Consider the following 24,071-nt stretch of genomic DNA (forward strand, 5'->3'; position numbering starts at 1 on the left):
CTAAGTAAAAAATATTCACAATAAACTAAATGAGCAATTGGAATTAAGGGTCAGAGCTTGTTTCCCAACAGTTACTACTGCTATTTACAGATACCATACACAGCTCCCAGACCAATTAATAGGATGCATATAAACACACAGAAATCAAGAATATAAAGTGTTTATTTGTTTATGAACAATGTAACCAAAATGCAAAAACACAAAAGTTGGGGATGGGAAAGCAAGATTGCTACCTTTTACTATATATTTACAAGATCAGGATTTATCCATTATAGGAATAGATGGGAAATGTGTAAGTACAAAAACCTCCAAACTTTTGTAAAATGAAAGTTCAACTAATATCAGAAACCCTTTTAAGAAGCTTACAAGTGGCAGACTTAGGAATTCAATCCCTCCAGTTATGAAAGAGATATAATATTCACAGTAAAATACAGATAGAATGCAAACTATGGTGGACACTATCTTAATGCATCCGAAATTAGGCAATAGGTTTTAGGATTTTTTGTTTGAGAGGGCAATAGTCTCCAGTTACTGTTTTATTGACATGTCCTTTGGTAGTTCCTCATCAGAATTACCATACAGGAAAAAAATAATCCAGGGCTCTGCTAATACTTATGATAGGTTCTTAAAGAAAACAGTCTTTCTTAGGAAACAGTAGCTTTACCATTAAACGTTTTACAGTATAATCACATGCATGTTTACTCAGAAGCAAGTCTCACTGTGTTCAATGGGCTTATTCCCTAGCAAGTCTGTTCAGGACTGCATTTTTAAGGACTTCTAGGGTGATGAACTATTTCTGCTTATTGGCTGAATAAGCAAAGGGACAATGAGAAAAAGTGATCTAATTACTTCCATATTGCCATATCTACATTCCAAATGTACTGGACATAGACGTCCCAGGGATATACTACTTGCAGTTATTTATATAACTATATATGCAGTTTAAATACTACTACGAATAGTCATCTTACTGAAGATTAAAAAGCAATTAGGTCCCTTTCTCCAGCTGTCCCAGATATACTGAAATTTGGTCTCCTTTGCACTTAGAAACATGTACTCAAGCTACTTTCCTCTAGTTGTCAAATACATGAAGTTTCAAAGCAATTTAGAAAAAAACCTATATTAGCACCACTGTAGAAAGCTGCTCACTCTGATTTCCTAAAAGTTAATAAGGGTCTCCAGATCTTTAGTTATAGTAAACCTTAAAGAAAAATGTACAGTACTTGATTTCCCATTGAACCATTATAAGAACTGATGAACAACTTTCCCCTTCCAGTAATTCCTGAAAACAATGAACATAATCTAGTACACTAGAGATACAGTGCCCACACAGAGCATTGCTATAGACCCAGTACATCTTTGTTGCTCCCCATTGCCCTCTTCCTATACAGTGCATGCGCACATAGGTAACTGCAATGGAAAGTCCCTATCCAATCCTTGCATCTTGATACAAGCATGACTAACATACACTAAGCAAAGAAGGAGGGCTGGGTGGAATTAGGGATGTGCACGAACTGGTTCAGAAGCCCTTTTACGGACCTCCGAACTGGTCCAAAGGTCTGGCGGAGGGGTTACCTTTAAGGAGAAGGGAGGTGCTCTCCCACTGCCACCACCACATTTTCCCCACCGGGACTGTCCTTAAAAATGGTCCTCCTTGCTGCCTCTGATAGTACCAGCGGGTTAAATGTGGCGGGGGGGGGGGGAGAGAACAACCTTCCTGCTCCTTAAAAGGTAACCCCCACACACACACTGTCAAACCGGCCATCGCCAGTTCCGTGGACAAGTGGAGATGCAAAACGCACACTCTTCCCTAAGTGTCCTCCTTGCATGCAGGTAGGCAAAGGAAGAGGAAAAAGCAAAGCTCTATTGAACCTATAAGACCCTTCCAATGCATAGGTGCTGTACCCATGAGAGACTGGATTGTGCCCTGTATGTTTTAGTTCTGCCTTAAAAGCCTTTGGATTTCTCACTTCCAAGATTTGTACTACACTACTGAAGAAGAGTGTTGGTCTATTAAGGTAAAGCAATTTTTCATGGCATGATTTCAGATAAAAGTGAAACACTCCATGAGGCACTACAGGTTAATAATAATATTTTTTAAAAACGTTTCATTTAGCATAGACAATATCTCTTTGCACTTGAGAAACAGAGCATGTGTTCTATTGGGTTCCAAGTGCAGACCATGTTCATTAACAGAAGTTGATCAAAAAACTAAGTAAATTGGTCTGACACATCACAATCCCCACTCGTAAGGAACAGGGTTGAGTGGGCGAGCTGTAGTTGGTGGGCGAGCTGTACTTGAGTGGGCAAGCACAGAGAATTGAGCCACCCAAAGCTATTCAGAAGCATTTTGTTTTCAGAAGGCCCCATGTTCAGCCCGTGACATCTCCAGTTAAAGTTCTCGCATACCAAGGCAGGGGCGAACCCCAGCTGAGACTCTGGCAGAGTAGCCCAGTACTGGGCAAGACAAACTGCTTGATTTGATATCAGACAGCTTCATAAATCCACTGAGCAGCATCCAGATGAGTTGGTCATGATCCTGCATCGTTGATACAAGTCAGGGCAAGTCAATGGGACTTAGTCATGACTAAACTTAGTCTGGCTGCTGCCCAGGGTGCTTCATTCTCTGGGCCCAAGCATTGCAACCTGGTATGCAACAAGCACTGCAATTGGTCAAGAGCTATTTTTGTTTTCGTTTCCTCCTGAAAAAAACAGCAAATACCTTATGCTGAAGAGACATACATGAGAGACAAACAGTGATTGGATGGTATAAGAATACAAAAGCAAGATCTATAATAAAAAGGAATCCAGCTTTTTTTTAATGTTTTCAAAAGCATCCTTCCCCAGGTAGTCAATGTGGCCTTCCTCCCATTTTCTTCTTTCATCTTCTGCACTTGGCTCCTCAGGAGTAGGCTGAATAGACTGTTCTGAAGCAGAAATAGCAATTTCATCCTGTGGGGTGGCAGCAAGAAAAGCAGGCTCAGAAGCCTAGTTTGTATAATTTTAATTATATACAACCTAAGCCTGAAAGTCATTTTTAAAAATTCTAAAAATGAAAACCATTGAAATATGAAGTACTGTACACATTATTCAATACAAAAATACAAAGTACACATCATTACTATCATTTTTGTTTGCCACTGACCCCTCCCCACCCCCACATCCTCAGTGCACGCCAAAGGACTCAGAGAGGAGTGGGTCTCGTATTATGCTGGGATCTGAAGCAGAGAGAAGCAGTGCAGTTCTCTTTTGTTGTTTCAGCATATGAGAGAACAGCCCTCCCGCAACTCAGGAGGGGCTTCTCATATTGCATGGATTTCCAGAGCAGGCAGCTTTGGCCTGCTCCAACAGCTCAATACAACATGAGAAACTCTCCCTCCTAATCCCCAACTTAGGCGAGGGAGAAGGAGCTTCTCCCATCATACTGGCAAGCGGATCTGCAGAGACCTGATCCATCACTGTATTAAAACCGCCAGTAAATACTTTAAAACAACGGTACTACAGAATTGGGTTCACTTCCATCCACTTTGTTCCCTTTACTACAAAGAAAGACCCACATCCACAAGGGTTATAATATCTATTTCTGGTGGCATATCTTCAGATGAGAAACCTGCAGCTGCTTTTCACAGCAGCAGTGCAGCCAGAGATATCCTACCAAATATAAACCATTTTGCAGTTGCACCTGTCTATGTGGTGGGGAGATACTGAAAGGCTCAATTTGGAACATGAGAATCCACCATAAATTGCTTAAAGTGATGAAAAAGTCATTTGTCTCTCTAGTCAAGACAGAGCCACCCCTTTCTGCTTGGGAGTGGAGTGCACTCAACCTTTAAGAAAGTACCGTGCTTCTCTCATTCACCAGCAGGCTAAGCTTGCAAATGGCTCTGTAGGAAAGGGACTTTACCAGAACTCTCTGACTAGTCCCACCTTGGTAGCTGAAAGCAGGTTCTTTTCAGCAGTTGTCTCTAAGCTTGCAGCATTGTTTATTTAAGGAAAGGGTTTTTGATCTCTACTCCCTCGCTGTCCCCATAGGAGCCAGGCATCTGAGCTTCACGAGTTAGCCATCAAGACAGGCTAGACAATTTTAAATTTTACTCCCCCACTCTAATCCCTCTGCTGGGGCTTGGCACATGCTTTTCCTTTCCCCCCACTGCCACGGCTGGAAATGGCTTCAAGTGACTGATCCAGAGCTTATGAAGACTCACACTGATTTCAAATCTGAGAAATGGAGAGGAAGCAATTGGAGACTCAGCAAGACTGAACAGGCCTCTGTGCTAGGGATGTGCACGTACCCCTCCCCCTGCCGGCACTAGATTCCTGTAAAAGCTTCTTGGGTGGCAGCGTGCCTCCCTGCTGCCCCTTCGGCCAGGAGCGGCCAGAAGTACCGGTTGCAGAATGGTAGTATAGAGACCCATAAAGTTAGCTAAAATAGCACACTTCCAATTTCCCACTGGTAGGCCCTTCATTTTGTGTCTGCATCAGTAGAATGCTCCACTCTAGTACCACTGATAGACAATTTTTTTCATTTTCCAGTGCTGTTGGCTTTGGGGATATAAAAGAGCAGTTCATCCTTAGCAGTCCTGAATCAGGGATTAACCATTTCCTAAAAAACCCTTCTCCCACAGCAGCATCAGAAAAGGAGATAACATCTTACTTGTAGTGTTCTGTAAAGGCGTTCATGAAAGCCCAAGTGGGTGGGTGGACCCTGAAGAGAATGGTTCTGTGAAGAATCCTGTGTGTGAAGCTCTTACTATGGTGGGATTGATTTCTTACTGTCTGAGATGATTGTTCTCCATAGAATGTGCTTCAGATCTGACCAGATTAGAGATGTGCAAACAGGTTCAGTGTCGAACCGGTTCGGTCAAAATGAACCTCCCCCCAGCCATTTGTGGGGTTCGTGAGTCAATTTAAAATAAAAAATGTTTTTAGAACTTATCCCCTCTGGGGACTTCTCTGAGGTTGCAGTGTAGTTCTAATGGGTGGGAGAGTACTTCCCTGCCACCCCTTCCCCTCTTTCGCCAGAAGTGAGTGGAAGTACCGGGCGCACATATGCACACACATTGCTCATGCACAATCGTGACCGGCACACACATCCGGTACTTCTGGCCACTTCCGACCGAAGAGCGGAAGGGACAGCAGGGAGGTATGCTCCCACCCCTTTGAAACACTCCCACCCCATTCCGTGCACATCCCTACTCTGTGTCACTCAGCTTTTCTATAATGGTGTTCAGCAGCATAATCTCTCCCACAACTGATGGCTGGAAACAATGGCCATCAACTGCAGCACTGTGTGTGCATTTTGCACAACAGTGCTCTTGAGTAACTGTGCAAACATACTGCAAGGTGCACATAACTTTGTGTAGTACAGTATGTCAGCCATTGATCTGGGCTAGGGATGTGCACAAAACCGCTGGCCCAGTTCAATTTGAATCTGAACCAGATCTGAACAGAACTAGGCCAGCTTAGTTTTGCCCCCCACATCGAAGCCTGCCACCCCGATTCAGTTCACGAGTTAATTTTTTAAAAAAATACTTAACCCTTCCAGGGGCTTCTCTGAGGCCATGCCAGGGCAGGGGGGTGGCCACAGAGGTTCCCCATCCCCCCGGCCAGTCTCCCTCGTGACAAAAATTGCCTGGTTTGGGTGTTCTTTGGCCCTTTCCAGTCATGATCTGGCCATGCAGGGGCCCATTGTGCATGTGCAACGGCCTCCAAAATTGCCACCGGGATGGGGGAAACACCAAGAAAGGGCTGAACACCACCCCAACTGGGCAGATTTTTGCCACAAGCATGGCTGGTGGGGTGAGCTGAAACCTCCGGACACACATACACCACAACCTTAGAGAACTCCCCAGAGGGGATAAGTTCTAAAAAATATTATTATTTTAAATTGACTCATGAACCCCGCAAATGGCTGGGGGGAGGTTCATTTTGACCGAACCGGTTCGACACTGAACCTGTTTGCACATCTCTAATCTGGTCAGATCTGAAGCACATTCTATGGAGAACAATCATCTCAGACAGTAAGAAATCAATCCCACCATAGTAAGAGCTTCACACACAGGATTCTTCACAGAACCATTCTCTTCAGGGTCCACCCACCCACTTGGGCTTTCATGAACGCCTTTACAGAACACTACAAGTAAGATGTTATCTCCTTTTCTGATGCTGCTGTGGGAGAAGGGTTTTTTAGGAAATGGTTAATCCCTGATTCAGGACTGCTAAGGATGAACTGCTCTTTTACATCTCCAAAGCCAACAGCGCTGGAGAAAGAAAAGTTTGTCTATCAGTGGTACTAGAGTGGAGCATTCTACTGATGCAGACACAAAATGAAGGGCCTACCAGTGGGAAGTTGGAAGTGTCCTATTTTAGCTAACTGTATAGGTTTCTCTACTACCATTCTGACCATGGGAATGACCCTCAGACCCATCGTGCTCATGGCTTCTCTTTCAGCAGAAGTTGCACGGAATTTAGCACAGTTACGATTTGTTAGGCTGTCCATTTGTGGATCAGTTTGTGGTTTAATTTTCAGGCCTGTGAAGTACTTGCAAGGAGCTTTCGGCCAGTGACCCAGGCTGTACAAGTTCTGTGAAAGCCTCTCCCTTCAGTGCCATTTTCAAGCTGACTCCGCCTAGGATCACCAACAGGAGGCACTCCCCTAAAGTTGAATGCCCTACCCTGGCGTTACTGAGAATTCACAAGACAAAAACTTCTTTGTCTTTACAATTCTAAAAAAATGGATAAAATTAGCCAATCACTTGACTGCTTGAACAAACTCTTATGCAACTGTGTATATCACCTCACTTTGCAATTAGTTTTCAGATCAAAATGCGCAAGTAAATGTTCTCAATAAAGTCTTTACCATTTCCAAAGTGTGCTGTGGGATAAGCTGAACAGTGGGCTGTGTGGATGTTTCACTGGGCCCAGCAACTTTGACTTCAAGACTGCACTCAGGTTTCTGTACAGACTGAAAAACCAAACCACTATTTTAAGCTTTGTTACTAATTTCTCCAATTGCACACAGAACAAAGAAGGCCAATTGGCATAACACAGCACCTCCAAACTTCACAAGTCATGATTACTTGCAGAAATATCAAAAGTAGCAGCAGGTAACACTCACATTTTTGGTGGAAAATTCATCAGAGGAACTTATAACAGTTTCTAATACATGTTCTGAATTCGCAGAGACTGGCAAAGAATTGCTAACGACATGATTTCCTTCCTTGAATTCAATTTCATCTCCACTCAAGTTGGGCTAACAAAAAGAAGGAGTAGTTCTCCATTAGTTAAAACCTCCCTGATCGTATGTGTTTAAATATGCCCTCTCTTCTTCAGAGGTGCACCTAGGTAGTTTTGGAGCCTGGACAAAAGGCCTTTAGAGCCCCCTCACCCTGCACATCAAGCATCATCCCCCTACCTACACACACACCCCCCCCCCACATGCAGTATTTTTAACACGTGGGTTCTTGTGGGCACAAACAGCAACTGAGCTCACAAGAATGTAAAAATATAAAACAGGTGTATTTATGCAAATACACATACATATTCCCTTCCCGCACATATTTTCCCCACTCCCCCCACCCCATCTCTAAAGTGGAGGTCACACTTGGCCTTCCAGCACAGTGCAGGCCGGCAGCACCACACCACCCAGGACAGACTAAAGAGGATTTGGGGGCCCCCAGGGGGTATGCAGGCCCTGGGCCCATTGGGCCCCAAAGTCCAGGGGTAATAGTGCCTTTGCTCTTCTTTTGCTAGAAACTCAACCTAAGATATCACACTGGGTTGTTGTGAGGATAAACATAACCATGTACCTATCTTCCTCTGGGCTCCTTTGAGGAAGAGCAGGGTATAAATATAAATAAAATATTTTAAAAATCCATTTAGAATAAAATGTATTTTGATTATAACTGCTATCAGTTATAGTACCCCTATACACCCTTAAAACGCATCTGTTTGGCCTGGCTTTCCAGGGTTTTTAATCGGTTTTAATATTTTAACCCGGTTTCAGGGTTTTTAATTACTGCGACTGTTTAATTGTTGTTTTAAAATGTTTTTACATTGTTAATTGTTGTTATATTGTTTTTAAATTTTGTATGTATGTATGTATGTGGTTTGTTTTAATTGTACGGTTGTTTTTGTTGTGTGGTTGCCCTGAGCCATTTTGGAAGGGTAGTATAAAAATCAATCAAACAAACAAACAAACCCCAATGTGCATTCCACTGGTCCCAGTCCAAATAGCTACTTTAGATATGCCATGCCCAGTAAGATTTCTTTCCCCCCCTTTTTGAACAGAAGCCACTACTACGTGAGACCAAAGACTTCTAGGATGGGTGAATTAGCTGTGTTGTTCTTTGAAACCCAGCCATTGAGAATAGTGCAATATGGATCAGCAGCATCTATATCAACACCCATATGCAATCCAACACACATTGGCTTAGCAACTGAGAGACCAGACATGCAAGCCTGTTTACACCCACAGCTCTTTGCTGGGATGGAATCACAAAGCTTCACTCTATTCATTAAAGGAATAACAAAATCTTAACAATAAAAATCGATCATCATATATTCCAATTAGAATTGGATAGACATATATTTTTAAGTGGAACTATGTTTATTTAAAATATTTACAACCCACCCCTCCAGTACACTACCGCTTGGGGTGGCTCACAACATTAATAAAACAGATAGATAAAATAGAATTAAAACAAAGTTTAAAAATAATAAAACTGAACAAGTTAAAAGACCAAGCTAAAACCATATGTAAAATTACAATGTTTTAAAAGTTTCAAATTCAAAGTTATTAGTAAAAAGCTAAAACATAACTTTAAAAACCCTATCAGATATAAGCAGCAGATAAAACATTTAAAAAACTCTTTTGAAAAAATATAAAACTTAATGTGTGTCCTTAATTTGTTTTTTAAAAACACTGAGGGAGGGAGCATGGTGAAGCTCTTCCAGGAGGGACTACAACTGAAAAAGCCCTGTCTAGTCCCAAAGAAAGAGGAGGGGCTACAACCGAAAAGGCCCTTTCTCTAGCCCCCACCAAACGGATCTCTGTTAGTGGTAGGGCCATGAGCAGGTCCTGAGATGCTGGACTATACAGTTATTCACTTCCTTTCTAAGTCACTATAATGCTATAAAGCTGTAATTAGCTGCAGAAAGTGCCAGGACACCCCACCCACCACCCAATTTTAAAAAGTGGTCATTTGCCTCCTCCGCCAATTCCTAAATACACTGGGTTCTACTGAAATAACTGTAAACATGTCTAATGAATTTAGGATCAGGGAAGCAAATCAATATCACACCATCAGACAGGGCAATGCAGAGAATATTCTGATGCTTGTTTCACAAGTCTAAAGGAGTTTATAACAATTTCCTTCCTGTGTTGATAAACACAGCAAAGGAACCTTTAAAACAATATTTTACTGCATACCTAAATCTAACAGATAGGAAACTCACAAGCTCATTTCATACCTGTAGTGTGTTCTTATACTTTAAGCTAGTATATATTGAAAGAGGCTAAACTGCCATGCACGTGGGGCAAGGCCTTCTCTGCTGTTGCCCCCAGGCTCTGAAATGCTCTCCCAGTAAGTGGCTACTCCCTGATATCTGTAGCTGTTTTTGTTTTGTTTTGTGGTTTGTTTGTTTGAAACTAAAGCGCTTTTTATTTGTTCAGACTTTTACCCCTTAGGGGCTGCCAGGCTTTAGGCGCCTGTGCTATACTGTGTCTTTATGACTTTTTTTAAAAAAATTGTTAACTGATTTTAATGTTTTAATGTGATTTTTATGAAGTTTTATTGTATTTTACTTTTTGTAAACCATCTTGGGAGTCTTGTGAAAGGCAGTACAGAAATTGAACAATGAAAAGTGACTATGAAAGTAGATTAGCCAACTAGGTACTCCAATACACTCTAAAAATCCTATACATTCAATTGAAAGGAAGTTCCATCTACTACATTATGTTTTACTGTAACATACTTTTCAATAAGCAGGTATGTTTGGAAATACAACCAACATTTCTGACCTCTCAGTATCCTCAGTTACTTTATGTAGTTCATTTCGACATATTTAATATATGCTAAATAAAAGTATAAATCAAGCATTTAGTGTAGTACTGGTACAGGTACTGTAAGAGGCTGTTTTAAATATGGACATTCTCCGCACACAGGATTATTGTCTAGAACAGATAAAGACACACAAAGGTCAAAGAGAGTGAAGTATAAAGATAAAGGTTTCCCTGTTCTAGACATCATTTTACCTTTTCTATTTCTTCTGTCTGTACTTCTGACATGGAAAGTGCCTGCAATTTTTCCAGTAATGGTAATATACTAGAACTGTAGGTCTTCCACCAGAGTTCAAGAAATGATAGTTGATTCTGAGATACTGAGGCTGAACCATCCTCTATAATTGTTCCTGTCTGAGGATTATATGTGTAGTTCCAGGGCTTTGCTGGTCCCAAGAAATGGACTACCTTTGCATCTTTGCCAAAACTGTGAGAACATCATAAATAAAATCATCTTAGGAGAAGGTTGGTAGGCACTACTTCAAAATGCAAGATGTGACATAGCACCAAGAAAATCAGTATTTGTTATTTCTTTATATCCCCTTCCCCACCAGACAAAATCTTCCCCCAAAGTGGCTTACAGAAATTAATATTCAGTATACAATACCACTGTACATAAATGAGATAAGAGACTAAGTTGGCCCTGAAGCTGATAAAGTAAAGGACAAGACATACAAGAGAAGGGAAGCAGAAGGGGAAAGGATCAGTTTAATGAAGATCCAACAAAGAAATGAGTTCTTAGGAGGCATTTGCAGTCACTTGGTGCCAGGATGATCTTTCCTTGTGGGTGTCCTTCCTGCTTTTGGTCTTCTGACCAGTGACAAGGACAAGCGTGCCTTTTTGCCTTCTATCTGCAGTCACAGGGCAATTGGCAGAGCAGTCTTATGGCTGAGAGGAAAGAAGGAAGCAAGCCAACTGCAGCTGCAGCTCATTCTCAGGTACTAACTACAGCCAGGCTGATCTTTCCCTTCTGGTAGTGTTCCTCCTGGAAGGCAGGGGGTAGAACTTCAGTAGCTTTTGATCCTTTGATTAGTGTTAGGGATCAGAGTGCTCCTCTCCTTCCAGCTGCAGGGCAACACACAGCTGGAATGGCAATTTTGCTAGGCTATACAAAGCCACCAATGGGAGGAGGGAGCTTTGCATGCAGGGTCTTTGCTTTTCCAGCCAGGCATGGCATGCATTGTATAGACTGCAATTTGAGTCACATAGTTTTGGGTTGATTGTATACCCAAGTGTTCAGATTTTTGTGCCCTTGGGCAGGTCATTGCTGCTTCAGTACTACACTGGTGCAACAGTTGCTATATTCCACTCTAGGCACTAGTTTTCTGCTTCAACAGGTTTTATAGCCCAAGTGCACATATAAACCAATTCGCCAAAAAAACCCCAAACAAGAAGTCAAGAGGTTCATGACCTACATACAGTGAGGCTATTCTTACGAGCAGCAAGCCTGGGTTTGGCTGCCCGAGAGAATGGCTGGGATCTGGGCGAATCCCAGCGGTGCTGCAGCACTAAATCCAGCGCCGCAGCCCAGCTCATAGCAGAGGTTAAGGGTGCAAACCCATCTGTCAGTGCAAGCAGCTCGTTCCCTAGGGGAATCCCCCAGTGCACTGCACTCAGCGCACTGTAGGATTATTGGAGGCTGGGGCAATGAGTCCTGGCCTCAGAGTGGTCCACCCTGCTCCGCACTGCACAGATCATGTGATCATGTGGGAGCTGATCATGTGGGAGCGGGAAGCGTGCTCCCACCAAGCACCAAAGGATCTTCTGGGTTGAAGGCAAGGTTAGGCAAGCCTTCCCCTGCCCACTTAGTTGGTCATGTGAATGACCCCAGTATCTTTCAAGAGCAATAATATGACACAAATTTACAGAGCTAATTACTGGTCCCAGTATTAGGTTTGCTTCTGAAATCACATCAATATTGTCATAAAAGCCCTCTTCAGACGTTTTTCAGAAAGAATGCTGTACGGCATCCAGGTGGGATCAGAAGTCCAACCACTGGTGCATCACTTACCCTCCCACTCATGTTGTTAGCATGATCATGAACACTGTAAGCATGACTGCGCCTATTGTGATCAGCAGGCTGGGCATCCCAGGCATGATCACACTTATGATGTTCGCCTTTTCAAAAGAATGCTGTAACCGTATTCAAGAGCACAGAAGGTGAGTGATGCTGTCATGACTCCGGGGGGGGGGGGCAGGTTTCTATACTGGAGTTGAATACTTGCCTATAAGGGATTCACAGTGGGCTGCCACAATCCACTTTATTTTGATGTGGGACAAACCACATAAGATACCTGGGGAGGTTAAAGTGGCAAGACCTTCCCACCTTCAAAGGTGTGTGACTAAGGCAGACCCAAAATGAAGACTAGCACATTTCAGCAACAAGGGCTTATTATTAGATTAAAAGATGCAATAAGAGCAATTGTGCTTTCATAAAACAGATTGCAAGCATTTTCATTAGCCTGGCAATGCAGATCCCAAGCAATCAGTAAAGAAAAATAACTTTCCTCATGCATCTAACTGACTTGGTCCTAATTTATTACTTACAAGCCAACCCATCGCCCCAGCAGCTCTCAGTCTGCTGCTTCCTCAGGACCCTCCTGGGACAGACTAACTTTGATTTGAACTTCCCTTTGATTTGAACTTCCTGGGCTTTTTAATTTTTTAGGAAAGGCGTACCTCCAATCCTTACTATCACTACGCATGCGCTGGTGACATGCTAGTGTGGGACTTACATTCCCATTTTGGACACTTAATATGTACAGCATCTTTTTAAAAAATGCCTAACGAGGGCTACAGTATATATTAAATATATGTAACATACACATTAAAGATCTTACGCTATGCATGCGCACCAAGTACTCAATTGCCATATATGACAGACAGAAAACTGTGGATATATGACGCTTTCCCCTCTGCCTCTGGAAGAGCTCTGTTTGCACATGAAAGGCTGTATCACTGGGACTCCAGCCACTCACCAGTATATTTCTTTACTTACTATTGGAAAGCAGGGGCATAGGTGTAGACAGCACTGCTACTTAGATTATAGATAAATGGCAAGTGTTTGCTAATATCTGTTGTTGCCCAGTTGCTAAAGAAACTATTTAGTAGTCCCTGATCACCTCCTAAAGAATGAAAAAGAACATATGAAAAGTGCAATATGCATCTTAAAGTAAACTATAACATAGTCCAAAGGTGAATTTATTGATGCTGCTTTACCAATGACTCCAAACAGGCTCCCATCCAGTGAGAATACCAATAGAGGAAAACTACCACATTATATACCGATTATATATATAATAAAATCACCCTTTCACTGCTTGCTTTCCTCTTGCCTTCATAGTTTTAAAAACAAAACATGAAGGAGCTGACCTGCAGAGGACTTTGGAGAGCAGCATGTCTATGCTACTGCTGCGATTGTACTACCCTGTGATTGTACTACGGTACTACCCTCCTTGTGAAAGTACAGCTGCATCCCAGCCTACTTCTGTGTGCTTAAACACCACCAATACAGCAAAAGGTCATCCAACTGATTGATATCCAAGTCCACTGTGCATTTTTGCACACAACTGAGAGCATATCTAATTACACAATACATGCATTTTGCTGCACTGGCATTATCTGCATTTTCATTTATCTTAATCTGAATGCTACCAAAGTTGTACCATTGCCACTGTAATGTGTTCCCATATATTTGGAGATAATATAAAATGTGCCATCAAATTGGTGTCAACTCCTGGCGACCACAGAGCTCTGTGGTTGCCTTTGGTAGAATGCAGGAGGGGTTTACCATTGCCTCCTCCTGCGTGGTATGAGATGATGCCTTTTAGCATCTTCCTATATCACTAATGCCCGATATAGGTGTTTCCCATAGTCTGGGAATACTAGCAAGGATTCGAACCAGAAAATTCTGGCTTGATAATCAAGTCACTTCCAGAGATAATATAGTGTTTAGTAAATCTATAAAGATGTCAAGGGTGGAGACATATATTGCCTTGTTCCAAATACAGCAAGACAAATAAAAAGAGATGGCAAAATAAAGGAAAATGGGAGAAGGCGCGTCCAGGTGAGCTATACAATGAAACTCTCGTTAGCGTGATGACAACATTCAGCATTGCTATTTCTACAGTGTTGTTAACAGAGTAGTATAATGGGGGTAGAACTAGGCATTTAAAAAGGCAATCTTGTGTAGTACTTCCTCCTATGCAGGTTTCATTATGATGAGTGTTTCCCTATACTGGCAGTCAAGTGTAATGATGGCAGTACAAGAAACAAGTTCTATGGATGTTACAGGGGCAAGGCTGAACACGTGATGGCAATTTTAGCACCTGCTGCTTTTGGGATGGGTGTGTATTTAAATAAAGTCTCGTTCCATCCTAAGATTGGCGTAGAGGTGGATTTTCCTACAATAATTTCAGTATTCCATTAAAAAAACTTGCATCCTCAGAATAATTTCACCACTATAGATCTGATAGATGGCTCCAGAAGGCAGACTAGGTCCAATGAACTTACCATCAAAACTGCCATGCTCATTTGCAAATTTCAGGAGGAGGTTAAAGGTTTTTAAAGATGGCCGGAAAACAAAAACACCACTGTTAAAGCAGTCTGGCCAGCCAGAATCTGGAGCTGCTGAGAGCTCTTCCCGGTCAAATAGCTCATCAATATTGCATAGTACCTAGAGAAGACATGACAACCGCAATGTATAATAAACCCTCTTCCATACAAGCTTCAGAAATCCAAAACCTTCTATTGGCCGGTGACCTCCCATGCCTTGACCTTCTTCTTCTGCCCTCCAGTTAGCATCAGTATGCAGTATCAGCATCAGTGTATGGGGGACATGCAGGGACAGAGCACTGGTACTTCTTGGCTTCTCTGGCTGTTGGGGTGGGCATGGCCATAGGGGCAGTCATGAAGATCACCTGCACTTCTGAATTTGCAGCTACATCACTGTCAGTATGAATGTTGTTTTTCACCTCTGAACTGACAGGATAGATTTCTATCCAATAGCAGACTAGAACATTATGCACATTAGGTTATCCTTTAAAGCCATTGTTTACAGCTTTACTATACCAGAAAGATGTACCTATAATAATGTTGGTTCAAACATGTGTATAATGCATACATATTTAGACACTTGTGCAAGTGTCAGAGAACTCTGCCTGAAATCAGGAAATCTCCTGAATGTGGATTCCACAACCAGGCGGGAAAAGATGCCTAAAAGTGGAAGAATATTATACAACCAATCACTACGGCAAAAAAAATTAATAATAATAATAATTAAAAAATCCTCGCTTGCTACTTCTTGCATCATCATCCTTACCAAGGTGTCTGCATCCATAAAGACACATTTGCTATATTGAGTAAGAGTCCAGCAATGCATTTTGGTAAAGGTTACACCCAGTTCCAGCCTCTTCAACAGAGCCAAGTGCACCAAGTCATTGCTGTCCATTTCATCCACATCCACCACTTCATCAAATATGCTACTGAGGGCAGCCCTGGCAAATCAAGAACAAGAAGAGTGGAAACCTTGAGAACTCTTTTGCTTTAGACTTCAAAGTAACTGAGCTGAGGACAGCTGCTAGCGTTAATAAGAACAAATGGTTGCTGACATCCTAACACAACATGTACTTCTGACATCGTCACAGACACTGATTCAGAAGTGTGGGTGCTCTTGTGCAAGAGTGCAAATATACAAGTTTAACATACAAAAAGAAACACATTTGGAAAGTAAGATAGAAGCAGAAAAGCACAAACAAGCTTTGCACAAAAAGGTCAGTTCCTATGTTTAGTGACTGATTACATCTGCAAACTGCCCCAAACTTCTGTCTCTGGACAGTTTATAGCAACACAAAACAAATTAAAACAGAAATTAAAACCTTAGAACAATTTAAAACCATAAGTCTAGTTAAGAAGGTTGGGTGAATAAATGTGACTTTAGAAACTGTCTAAAGGTTTTCAGAGGTGGGGAAGCTCTTATTTTAGCAGGGAGCACCAGAGGCTTAGCCACCATTGAGTGAACGGGTTCAAAGAACCCGGGCCACCAATGAAAAGGTCCGCCAAAGCCCACAGGGGGTGTGGCTCAGGAGCAAGAGGAGCCCAGAGAGAACTCCGCACTCCCACGCCTGGGCTGCCGAGAGCCCAAGCGAACTCTGTTATTTCAGGCAGTGCTGGCTGCCCGATTGGAGGGAGAGAAAGGGGGAAACATCCCCTTCAGGTAGCCAGCACTACTTCAAATGACAAGCTGAGAGCTTGCTCAGGTTCTCGGCAGCCCAGGCCATGCCCCCTTTGTACATGTCATGCACAAAGGGGGCTTGGCCCAGGCTGCCGAGAGCCAGCGCAAGCTCTCGGCTTGTCATTTCAGGCAGCGCCAGCTGCCTGATAGGACGTTTTCCCCTTTCTCTCGTCCAGGGTCTTAGGGTCCCTGTGCAGCCACCAGACTAACTGGTGGCAACTGCAGACAAACCTCTCCAAACAAGCTCAATGGGCAATGGAGCTCATGGCAAAGACATTCTCTTAAATACCCTGGGCTTAAGCTGCTTAGGGCTTTATAGGTTATAACCAGCACCTTGAATTTTGTCTGGTATATACAATATACCAAGATGTAAAAAGAGGTTGCTGCTAAGAGAAGGCCTGGAGGAAGACACAAAACAAGCCAAATAGAGTTGCTAAAGCATACAGGGCACACCCAACCAGAATATTTAAAATGTCAACAGATATCAAAGCTGGCCACCTGTTGTAAGAATTTCTGGGATGTGCTACATGTTAACTTCAATTCAAGTATTTCATTCAGCAGGGAAAGCATAGTGGGGCAGGGCATTTGGGCAGCAGTTGCCCTTTAAATGAAGGAGAGTCCTGCTGTGTAAGTGAATGAGAAAATGAGTCCTGCTGCATCAGACCAAAGATCCTCCTAGACCAACATTCTTCTTCCAACAGCAGACATCCAGGCGTTTGCCTCTGAAAGCTCACAAGCAGAACATGAAGGCTCTCCCTGCCTATTCCTAGAAACTGGTAGTCAAAGGTTTTCCATGTTTGAACATGAAGCACACATCTAGCCATCATTGGTGAGTATCCATTGATGGATCTCTCTCTCCCCCATGAGTGCCAAATTTTATTTTATTTTTTAAAGCTGTATAAAGTAGTGGTCATCACCAATCCATAAGTGGATTCCATAAGTTAATTATTCATTGCATGAGTATTTATTTTTGTCTGTCCCAAGCCTACTGTCAATCAATTGGGAGACTAGAAGTATTTGCACTGTAAGATATTCCCCTCAGGGGATGGAGCTGCTCTAGGAAGAGCATCTAGGTTCTAAGTTCCCTTCCTGGCAGCATCTCCAAAACAGAGCTGAGAGAGATTCCTGCCTCCAACCTTGGAGAAGCTGCTGCCAGTCTGTGTAGACAATACTGAGCTAGATGGACCTATGGTCTGACTGGCAGCTTCCTATGTTCCTAATTTCATTGTATGGCACTATCTAATAATTCCAAGAGGGGGAATAGAAACCTTTTCTCTGCTCATTTTCTCCATACTATTCACAGTGCCCTTGCTAACTAGGCAAACAGGCACCTTTTAAAAGTGGTGATTCTCTTATATTTAGCAGGGGAAGAGCAAATCTACGCCCGGCACAGTACCCTTCCAGTGGCTGTTGCCAGTGTCTATCTTACATTTCTTTTTTAGATTGTGAGCCCTTTGGGGACAGGGATCCATCTTTATTTATTTATTTAATTAATTTATTTATTATTTCTCTATATAAGCCACTTCGGAAACTTTTGTTGGGAAGTGGTATACAGATATTTGTAGAAGTAGTAGTAGTAGTAGTGATTAAATGAGCCTCTATCATGTCTCCTTAAGCCATCATCTTTTCTGTAAACTAAAATGCCCCAGATATTTTATTCTTTCCTCACAGAGTTTGTCTGGAACAACAGAATGAGATGGGAGGAAGCAAGAAAATGAACACCACCAAAACTGTTACAAATAACTGAGAAACAAAACACTGTCCCTAACTGTGCATCAAGCAGTTCTCAATCTGTGCTCATAGTCACAATTGTATGCACAAAGTGGTTGTAGTAAAGAGTCAAGAATTAGAATAAGCACCAAACGACAAGAATACAATGCCCAAGCCCATTATTTGCATATTCTGCCATGTGTTAATTAATTACCCTGACCAGCTGGGAATTAAGATACAAATTCAACCCACTGTCTGCTTAATGCCATTTTGTTATTAGAACACAATTCCCATTCACATCTCATACTTATCACATTAATTGAATCTGGAAATGTGTCCTTACCTCATTGCACTGGAAACTTGGGGTGTGATCAGTACTGCCAGCCTTCTAGAGGTCCTATGATTCCTCAAGGACTGCCCAAGAACCAGAGCTCCATGGCAATACACATCATTTGTGCCAAGGGTCACAAAGGCCTGGTCTGTCACTGCAAACAAGGATTCAGAATGGCTACTGAAGGCAGTATAAAAGAGGGTTGGCTGGACAGCGTCTTACCTCATCCTGATAAAAAGACAAGCTGCATTTCGGCAATAGCATATGGACTCCACGATAAGCTCTTTTGCTACATAACCCGCCCCAGGGAGGCAACAGGTAATTACTTATTCTGGCAAAATGTTTGTTTCCTATTCATATCTGAAAAATTATAGGACATCATATCACCGTGACAAGTTGGAGACATGGGGCTGCTGTTTTCAGTCTCTCCCCTCCTCCTTTAGAACCAGTTCACACATAGCCTTGAGCCCTATTCAGTACATTATGTTCAACACAGTATAATCCATATACAGTTATTCACGTTATGCAAAATGCACACTCAGTAGTACATTTCTTATCTGTACCCTGCATTTACCCTTTCCACATTGATTCATCTGCCATGGAAATCTTCCATGCTGCAGAAGATTCTTGGGGCATTTCCTAGGGTATACAACAATTTTTGTGGGGCCTGGCATTGTTTATTGGGATTTACAGCTGTACCTCATGAACTGGAAAATAAACCAGACTTCCATATGGTCAAGCAAGCTTTCAGGGAAGCTTGTCCACCATTGTTGATCTTCTTGAGAAACTTCAATGAGCTCTGAAGGAACTTGAATTCCATATAATACATTCTGAAAACCACTGCATTGTATTATTTCTTAATCAGTCAACCTTTCTAGTGTCAAAATAGATACTAGTCTCACATCTGGTAGCCCTGTTAGTTAAGCAAGAGAACTCCACTTGGCTTAGCCCTGTAACACTGACAATAGAAGAAAGTAATATAGAGCTGCTTGTGAATTTTTAAAGAGGTTAGATTCATAACTTATCTGGGGAAAATTTTGGATTGCACAGCCCTCAAGGACATGTTTTTGGGTGCCACAGAGCACTTTCAGGAAAGGGGAGGTAGCCGTAGTTCACCTCCAAGCACCGGTGTTAGAGGGACTCTTAAGAAGCACTGGAGATACACTGGTGCTTCTCTTGTAGCACCAGTGCTTCATCCGTCTAGATGTTAGCCACTAAGCATGTTTTTTAAAAAGAAATGGTGTAGGGAAAGATAGTTAAGGCACTGTAGCAGTATCTAACAAAAATATTTCAGGAGATGAAGGACAAAAGTGAATATCTGGAAAAACACTGGGGGCTACACCATGCACTGGCACAAGATGCAGTGGTAGGATCCTCAAACAGCAGATGTGTTCGAGTGTAGATAGGCATGGCTGACATTCAGGAGCCTGTCACTCTTCTAAGAAATAAAGTATCCAACACTTAAGAAAATTTTATTTATATATGTATGTGTGTGCGTGTGCATATTTGTCTCCATTTCAGAGCAATAATAATACTGCTACACCAGTGTGGTAATATGTTCCAATGTACTGGCCTTGCTTAGTTGTGGCCACATCCCATTCAAATGAATTACTGTGTAGTGGAGAGCCTTAGGCCACAACTGCAACAAAAGAAAAATGGAGAAGGGGGGAGGCATTTCCAAAATTGTAACCTGCTCCTTGTGGATCAAACTATAGAAAGCAGGCAATAAGAACAATCTAAGCCTACTTTGTTTAGATTGCTTAGTGTAAATTCCTACTTGGAAATAAGTGGGTGTAAACCATAAACTTAGCAACCAAAGTAAAACATATAATTTCCCTGTTGCATTTGCAAAGAGTTTGCAGCTACTGTAACTGTGTGTTTACCTTTGAAAACAGATGTGTTGCTCATCAAAACCACCCTTAGCATGTAAAGAAGAGGAATTACTTCATTACAGATGATTTTTGATTCTTCAGATTCCAGTCTATACTTGTGCTAATAGTGACAGGTTTTTAATTTGTCATTTATGTTTAAATATTCTAGACAGGCAAAGTCATAAAAAAACCCAACCATTTTCAATAATTTTTTACAGAAAAGCAGCATGCAGTTGTTAATACATACACAGAAAATCCATTTATATGGCTGAAATGAATCCCCAAAACAACAAAAAAGTTCACACAATATATTTGTACCATGCACTTCTTCCTCTCGCTTCCTCCAACATATAAGATATTAAAATTGTAGTAGTAAATTCATACATCTCCTGCAGAAGACAACAAACATGAGGAGGAACAAGAACCTACTCACCAGGCATCTTTAAAACCAACGAGTTAAGCTGGTGGTAGAATAAAGCCTATACCGGATCCAGAAAGAGGTGTGGGGTGAGAACTCCTCCACTGCTCCTTACTTGTTCCCAGCAGGCCCAGCTGAGTCCCAGCAGGCCCAGCTGAGTCCACCAGATAGGATTAGCCTCTTTCTTTCCTGCTGAAGACAGTAGGCAAATTATACCACTATACAAGCATATATTTTCCTTATTCAAAGCTCACGAATAAAAGCACTCCCCACACTTTGGCCAAAACTCCAAGGGGGAGAGGTTGGGAGGATAAGAAAAAGAGCAAGATACCTCTTAGAACGAGAACAGTTCATTACTATTCTTTAATATCCAACCAGAGTTTTCTTCAGCATCAACAAAAAGAAGAAAGCTTACAAATGCTTGAAAAGCAAAGCATCACCCATACACTTACACCTACCAACATGTACTTCCATTCCCTTGAACTAGAAGGCCCAACAAGTAGTTTCATGTTCCCCTTTTCACATTCCTTAGCAAAATATTAACCATTTAATAGCTATCACTGCTTACTGTGTATTTGCTTTAGAAAAGGGGGAGGCTGCCAATGAAAAGCAAAGAATGGCTATGAACAATGTTAGAACAAACAACCAAAAAAAGAGGAGGGGGTGTCTGGGGATACGGCATAAGCTACAGTGGACTAGAGTCCACTTCATCAGTGAACTGATGAACCAATGAAGTTTATGCCATAATACATCTGATAAGCCTTTAAGTCACTCACACACGCAAACAGCACCCAGAATGTGTGCATACCTGTGTTGCTGGAATGTACCAACACAGCGACTCCCCTCTGGAATGTATTAACACTGTTGACACTGGAAGTCAAAATTTGTAAAAGCCTTGTTCCCAGGGGAAGGGGTGCTCCCTGCAGCCTCTGGCATCCGACGCCGTTCTTTTCTTCCTCAAAGGATGGGATGCCCCTTCTTCATCCCCAGAAGATTTCTGCACCCCTTTGCCAGCCCTGCAATACAGCTCCTCCTTCTCCCACCTCCCAGTGCAATTAAAGTGCTGGGGGGAGGATCAGACTCTATTCCCTGCCTGCTCGCCCGCGTCATTCCCAGCTCCACGGGTGCTGCGATTACAAACCATGCAAGTATGCTATGAGGGGAGACGAGCTCTGAAGCCGACGCTGGGCTAAGTCCTCCAGCCGCCCTTGGGGCTCCCGTGCGCAGTTTAGCAACAGGGTGGCTTCCACAGAGCCACGAACGCCGACATCCGACGGGGCTAAAGGCAACCTTAGCCGTGCCAGTCTGGACTGAGGGCGGACGAAGCTTTGCTCTCATTGGCCAGCACCGCGGCTCCTCCCCCCGCCAGCTCTCCCCGAGGGAGAACTGCAACGCGCACAGAGACACACAGATGCCTTCCAGTTCTCCAGTCTCTGAACTGCGTTCTCAAGTGGTAGCTTCCCCCCCACCCCCTGCAGCATATTTACTGGCAAAGGAACTGCACTGCGATCAACGGGGCTTGCTGGCTTGGTGTTAAAGTCGTGCCTACATTCCATTTGTCTCCGCTTCGCAGCACCAGCCCCCTTTTTATGGTATCTGGCTTTGGTCAGTCGCAGCCCCAGTTTTTGCATCTTGGGAATGCCTCATTAAATGTCTCGTGTAAGTCCAGCGATCAATTCAAGATTCAGCTCCTTAGTCCGAGTGAAATCTTAGAGTGGCTGTAAGCAGCTTGGCTTTAGCGCCCTATGCACACAGCAATGAAGAAACACTAAAGGCCAGACTAAACCTGATGTGGGAAATCTGTAATCGGATCTCTCCCATCATCAGGCATTTTTCTTTGCTTGAAAGCAACCAGTGAGGAAGAAATTGGACAGGGCTGCAGTGCTGGGAAATTAACCTTTCTCCCTGACGTTCGTTTCCTTGGTTAGGTAATTTTGCACCAGTATCAGAGTTTCAACAGTATCAGAGTTTCAAACACAGCTTTATTCATTGCTAGCAAAAAGCTCCTTCTGAGTGTGGCTGGCCCCTTTCTGGCAAATTCCTTTGTATTATATACTGAGCCATAAACATTCCACACCTGCACATTGCATACAAGCCAAAGTACTACATTTAAGACTCAAGGTTCCGATTTTCTCCCAAGTGCGATATTCCTCACCCATACTTCTGAAGAGATCTGGCTCCATCCCCGCAGAGACATTCTTTCAAGTAGTGTCAGATATCCTCAAGGCGAGGAGGAAGGGAGGTACCTGGCATGGAAAGCTCCATTTATCCTGGCTAGCTAAGTGTTATCCAAACTAATCATGCTTTTTCTCTTTTTGCTGCTCAAGCAAATTGCAAATATATTCCAACATCCCTAGGGAGAAAAGGGGGCAAAGTCCAGATCAGGGGGTAGCTATAATTGAGCAGATGGGTTCAAAAAACCTGGGGCCTCAGCATCTGAGGGCCCCCCAGCTCCACCCCTCCCTATTTTCATTATCTCCCTAACTCTGAGGGGCCAGTGGGGTGAATACAGTGGGGTGAACACAGGCACCCTCTCCCCTAGCCCAGACTAAGTTAGTCACCAAGGCAGGGGTGTAGGGAAAATGGAATAGGGAGTGTAGCCTGTTGCCCTGCTGCTGTCCAGGACACTAGCCACCTCCCTTGCACCTGGGATCCCAGTGTTGCCCCATCCCAGATGCCCCAATCTCAGGGACCGCCAGCCACCTCCTCCCAGCAACAACAGGTGGCCCCTTTAAGCAGGCCTCACTGACATCTTCAGCCCTGCCCCACCAAGCCAAAGCAGCCCCATTGGCTCCGTAACCACCAGGCTGCACTGCACAAAGCAGATACCGTGTTTCCCCGAAAATAAGACAGTGTCTTATATTAATTTTAGCCCCAAAAATGCACTAGGGCAATTAGCAGTACATCAGAAATTACTGCTAGGTCTTACTTTCGGGGTAGGTCTTACTTTCGGGGAAACAGGGTATGATGTGATGAAGGCAGCCAGCTGGGCAGTGGCAGTGAAAAAGGAGGAGGGTGGTGGATGGGGCGGGCACCTATCTCACTATTTCTATTTCTCCATACCAACTTCATCAGGAAATGGCATGACCCCCCTCTAAGTGCCTGCATGGAGGAGATATTGGGCTGGATGAGGGATAATAGGCTGAAGTTGAATCCAAATAAGATGAAGGTATTGTCTGTAGGGGGTTAGGATCCGAGAGATGGTTTTGATCTGCCTGTTGTGGATGGGGTTACACTTCTCCTAAAAGATCAGGTTCTTAGTCAGGGAGTGCTCCTGGATCCCCAACTCTCCTTGGTTTCTCTGGTTGAGGCTGTGGCCAGGAGTACTTTTTTCAGCTTCGGCTGATAGGCCAGATCCGTCCATTTCTGCAGACAAATGACCTTAAAATGGTGGTACATATGCTGGTAACCTCTAGGCCTGACTACTGTAATGCACTCCACGTGGGGCT

General features: G+C 43.1%; 1 protein-coding gene across 7 annotated transcripts; it reads right to left on the reverse strand.

Moving 5' to 3' along the window:
- Positions 1-144: 144 nt before the first annotated feature.
- GYG2 (glycogenin 2) lies at positions 145-21,932 on the reverse strand. 7 transcript variants are annotated; one of them, XM_053311282.1, is made up of 10 exons: positions 21,764-21,932; positions 20,638-20,814; positions 18,346-18,487; positions 15,381-15,555; positions 14,573-14,735; positions 13,059-13,185; positions 10,256-10,487; positions 7,118-7,252; positions 6,860-6,964; positions 145-2,952 (listed from the first exon to the last, which is right to left on the reverse strand). In XM_053311282.1, the coding sequence occupies exons 2-10, from the start codon at positions 20,642-20,644 to the stop codon at positions 2,791-2,793; spliced, it is 1,248 nt and encodes a 415-aa protein (XP_053167257.1). In that variant the 5' UTR covers positions 20,645-20,814; positions 21,764-21,932; the 3' UTR covers positions 145-2,790. The 7 variants fall into 7 exon arrangements, with proteins under 7 accessions (XP_053167257.1, XP_053167256.1, XP_053167255.1 ...); XM_053311281.1 differs by having other exon boundaries at positions 20,638-20,811; positions 21,431-21,932; XM_053311280.1 differs by having other exon boundaries at positions 21,431-21,932.
- Between the last annotated feature and the right edge of the window lie 2,139 nt (positions 21,933-24,071).

Source organism: Hemicordylus capensis, chromosome 3 (genome assembly GCF_027244095.1).
Source record: "Hemicordylus capensis ecotype Gifberg chromosome 3, rHemCap1.1.pri, whole genome shotgun sequence".
Taxonomy (NCBI): Eukaryota; Metazoa; Chordata; class Lepidosauria; order Squamata; family Cordylidae; genus Hemicordylus; species Hemicordylus capensis.

Excerpts from the sequence above, each read along its gene's own strand:
- GYG2 (XM_053311282.1), bottom strand. Across the intron at positions 15,556-18,345 it reads CAAGTTTCCAGTGCAATGAG|GGCTGCCCTCAGTAGCATAT; the intron begins GTAAGGACACAT and ends TTGATTTGCCAG. Across the intron at positions 14,736-15,380 it reads TTATGGATGCAGACACCTTG|GTACTATGCAATATTGATGA; the intron begins GTAAGGATGATG and ends TGTCTTCTCTAG.